At 62.4% G+C, this 4,435-nt stretch overlaps 1 protein-coding gene across 1 annotated transcript in view; it reads left to right on the top strand.

The window, feature by feature from the left end:
- FBN3 (fibrillin 3) overlaps nucleotides 1-4,435 on the top strand; it is a 57,930-nt gene that overhangs the window by 43,354 nt on the left and 10,141 nt on the right. Inside the window, exons 53-55 of the mRNA XM_011383318.1 lie at nucleotides 550-684; nucleotides 830-955; nucleotides 3,319-3,525. Coding sequence (XP_011381620.1) covers nucleotides 550-684; nucleotides 830-955; nucleotides 3,319-3,525 — 468 coding nt within the window. The remainder of the gene's footprint in view (nucleotides 1-549; nucleotides 685-829; nucleotides 956-3,318; nucleotides 3,526-4,435) is intronic.

The raw sequence follows: 4,435 nt of genomic DNA, 5'->3' as shown, positions 1-4,435 counted from the left end.
GTGTGGCTCTGGAGGCCCCTCCAGGGGCAGCTGGACACGCCCTGAGTGGGACGGGGCAGTGGGGACAGCAGTCCTGCCCTGCAGAGGACATGTGGCAATGTCTGGAGACTTTTTTTTATCGTCTCAGTTGGGTGGGAGGGTGCTGCTGGCGCTGAGTAGCCTCGGGTGCTGATAAATACCCTACAAAGTGCAGATCGGCCTCCCACCACAGTTTTCTGGTCCCAAATGTCTAGTTTCAAACCCCAGGCCGGCATGTGGCCCCTCCAGGGCGATTACAGGGCCAGTGTTCCAGCGACAATGGTGAAGGCCCTGCAGATTCCTAGACCCTGGAATGGGCAGGGGACGTGGGTGTTGGGGCAGTCCCGACGACTTTGGCTTGTCATGAGGTCTGGGCCCGGCAGCGGAGGGCTGGGAGCCTGGCAGTGCTGCAGGGGCCTCACTCCGGCCCCACCCAAGACCACCTAGGGGTTGGGATTCAGGCCCCCATAGCCAGGGGCTGGGCTGTGGGGCACCTGACCTTAGCCGCCATCTGTCCCCGGTCACCTGCAGATGTGGACGAGTGTGCGGATGGCCAGCAGGACTGCCACGCTCGAGGCATGCTGTGCAAGAACCTCATCGGCACCTTCGCCTGCGTCTGTCCCCTGGGCATGCAGCCGCAGCTCGGCTCTGGAGAGGGCTGCATAGGTGCGGGGGTGCCTCGGGGCGCAGGGAGCACCACAGAGGGAGAAGTCGGAGCAAGAGGATGCGGGCGGGGGGGCAGACATCGGAACTGGGGGGAAGCAGGCTCTGGGGGCCTCCCCGCTGGCCTGCCTCATCCCTCCCGTCTCAGATGAGGACGAATGCCGCGCCCAGCCCAGCCTCTGTGCCAACGGCCACTGTGTCAACACCGCGGGCAGCTTCCGATGTGACTGTGACGAGGGGTTCCAGCCCAGCCCTGCCCTCACTGAGTGCCGTGGTGAGTGTGGCCAGGCATAGGCGCGGGAGACGCAGCCACTCGGTGCCTGTCCCTCCTGCCTCCTGGGAGTGTCCCAGGGTGGCACACGGGGGGTTGTTTAGCTGACGGGGTCTGGGGCACCAAGGGGCACGCAGGGTTGTCGAGCTGATCTGGACACGTGTGCCCACCGCAGGCCACCGTGCTTCCCTTCCTCCCTTCAGCCAAGCACCCTGGAACAGCAGAGCATCTCCCCGCTTCCCTGTCCAGCACACCCAGTGACCAGCCCTCCCCAGGGTCACCTCTTCCTGGGGGCTAAACCCGGCAGGTGACCCACGTATACCGTCTGCCCCGGCTGTTTGTCAGTCCTGTCTCCACACAGTCCCTGCCACTCTCCTCTCGTCCTTCGTCATTCTGTCCACCCAGCAGTCTCCACCTTGCAGCTTTAGGCCAGACGCGTCTGTCCAGCTGCCTTCAAGAACCCCCATCCCCAATACCACCCAGACACAGCTCACCCCAAAACAAGCCCACCTCTCCGCCCCCAAGTCCAGTCTCGATGATGCCCCAGCACCTGCCCAGACCCCCAAGCCAGGCCGCTAGAGTAGCCAGTGGCCTCCTGTCCCTTACCTGACGTCCGGTATCCAGCCTGTCCTCTCCACTTTCCACATGCCTCTGGACATCATCCTTCGGCTCTGTCCCCACTTTCTGTCCAGGATGCCACCATCTCTTGCCAACTCCCCAGTGTTCCCCAGCTCCAAGCTGCCTGTCGATCCTCTGATCTCTCTGTGGCCAGAGGGGAGCTGCCCTTGGCTCTCAGAGAGCAGCCTGGCATCTGCAGCCCGGGGCTAGCTCTCCGATCTTCAGGTCTGTAGCTTTTGCAGCAGCTCTAGCCCCAGCCCCAGCCCAGCCCTACTTGTCCCCAGATGTGGACGAGTGTGCGGATGGCCAGCAGGACTGCCACGCTCGAGGCATGCTGTGCAAGAACCTCATCGGCACCTTCGCCTGCGTCTGTCCCCTGGGCATGCAGCCGCAGCTCGGCTCTGGAGAGGGCTGCATAGGTGCGGGGGTGCCTCGGGGCGCAGGGAGCACCACAGAGGGAGAAGTCGGAGCAAGAGGATGCGGGCGGGGGGGCAGACATCGGAACTGGGGGGAAGCAGGCTCTGGGGGCCTCCCCGCTGGCCTGCCTCATCCCTCCCGTCTCAGATGAGGACGAATGCCGCGCCCAGCCCAGCCTCTGTGCCAACGGCCACTGTGTCAACACCGCGGGCAGCTTCCGATGTGACTGTGACGAGGGGTTCCAGCCCAGCCCTGCCCTCACTGAGTGCCGTGGTGAGTGTGGCCAGGCGTAGGCGCGGGAGACGCAGCCACTCGGTGCCTGTCCCTCCTGCCTCCTGGGAGTGTCCCAGGGTGGCACACGGGGGGTTGTTTAGCTGACGGGGTCTGGGGCACCAAGGGGCACGCAGGGTTGTCGAGCTGATCTGGACACGCGTGCCCATCGCAGGCCACCGTGCTTCCCTTCCTCCCTTCAGCCAAGCACCCTGGAACAGCAGAGCATCTCCCCGCTTTCCTGTCCAGCACACCCAGTGACCAGCCCTCCCCAGGGTCACCTCTTCCTGGGGGCTAAACCCAGCAGGTGACCCACGTATACCGTCTGCCCCGGCTGTTTGTCAGTCCTGTCTCCACACGGTCCCTGCCACTCTCCTCTCGTCCTTCGTCATTCTGTCCACCCAGCAGTCTCCACCTTGCAGCTTTAGGCCAGACACGTCTGTCCAGCTGCCTTCAGGAACCTCCATCCCTAATACCGCCCAGACACAGCTCACCCCAAAACAAGCCCACCTCTCCGCCCCCAAGTCCAGTCTCGATGATGCCCCAGCACCTGCCCAGACCCCCAAGCCAGGCCGCTAGAGTAGCCAGTGGCCTCCTGTTCCTTACCTGACGTCCGGTCTCCAGCCTGTCCTCTCCACTTTCCACATGCCTCTGGACATCATCCTTCGGCTCTGTCCCCACTTTCTGTCCAGGATGCCACCACCTCTTGCCAACTCCCCAGTGTTCCCCAGCTCCAAGCTGCCTGTCGATCCTCTGATCTCTCTGTGGCCAGAGGGGAGCTGCCCTTGGCTCTCAGAGAGCAGCCTGGCATCTGCAGCCCGGGGCTAGCTCTCTGATCTTCAGTTCTGTAGCTTTTGCCGCAGCTCTAGCCCCAGCCCCAGCCCAGCGGGGGTGTTTAACACTGCCAGAGAACAACAGCTGGGAAGGTCGCACCCCACGCACAGACGCAGCTGTCAGAGACTCGGGAGCCCCTTTGCAGATGCAGCTCCCCCGGACCCGTGGAGAAGGGCGATCCAGACAGAGCGTTTCTGCCACCCACTGTCCCCACTGGTTCTCTGCAGATGTCCGGCGGGGGCCTTGCTTCTCCGAGGTGCTGCAGACTGTGTGCCAGGGCCCATCAAGCAGTGGCGAGGCAGTCACCAGGGCTGAGTGCTGCTGTGGGGGCGGCCGTGGCTGGGGGCCTCGCTGCGAGCTCTGTCCCCTGCCCGGCACCTCTGCCCACAGGAAGCTGTGCCCCCACGGCCCAGGCTACACCGCCGAAGGCCGAGGTGGGTAGGGGTTTGCTCACAGGAGTGCAGGTGCTTCAGTGAGTGTGTGTGTGAGTGAGTGTGTGTGTGTGAATGTGTGTCTGTGCTGGTTGGTCTGTGTGGACCAGTGTGAACCAAGCCCATTCTTGGCTGTGTGTGTGGGTGCATGAACTTGGGTGGATGCGTGAGCAGGTGTGTGAGGCAGTGTGCGTGTTCTTTGTTCTTGTGTGTGTGGGCTCGTTAATGAGTGTGTGAACGCATGTGGGCTGGTATGTGAGCTGTGTGTGAACTGGGTGAGGACTACGAACCAGGATGCGGGGGAGAGGGAGTGAGCCAGTCATGCATTTTGGATTCCGGTGAGTGTCTGTGAGTTGGTGTGTGTGTGCGTGTGAGTGGGGGTGTATCAGTGCATGAACATGTCTTATCGAGCATGTCAGTGAAGGTGACAGGTCATCCCAAGTGAGCAGCAGTGACATCAGGGGCTGAGAAGGAAGCACCTTTGCAAGGGTGCTTCTGGAGGACAGAGGAGCCCCTGAGTATGTGGACTCATGATTCTGTAAGTGTCTGTGTGTGTGACTGGTATGAAAAGCTTGTGTGCCGTTGTGCTTCCATGTACGTGGGATGGCTGTGTCCCCTTGGGCATTCTAAGTCCAGTGGAAGGAGTTTCATTAGTGTGACATGCTGGCGGAGGTGCCACCTGCAGCCTGAGGTGGGATCCCCAGCTCAGGGGTGGAGGGAGGAGAAGTAGAGGCTGGCCTGGCCTCCGGAGAGAGGGCTGGTGGGCTAAAAGGAGGAGTCATTCCCCAGTGACCCAAGGCAGCCAGCCCCAGCCCAGCCCTACTTGTCCCCAGATGTGGACGAGTGCCATGTGCTCTCTCACCTGTGTCCCAATGGTGAGTGCATCAACAGCCTTGGCTCATTCCGATGCCAC

This window comes from Pteropus vampyrus, unplaced genomic scaffold, assembly GCF_000151845.1.
Source record: "Pteropus vampyrus isolate Shadow unplaced genomic scaffold, Pvam_2.0 Scaffold510, whole genome shotgun sequence".
Taxonomy (NCBI): Eukaryota; Metazoa; Chordata; class Mammalia; order Chiroptera; family Pteropodidae; genus Pteropus; species Pteropus vampyrus.
The sequence above is the reverse complement of the archived record's forward strand: the minus strand, read 5'-3'. Positions and strand labels throughout refer to the sequence as shown.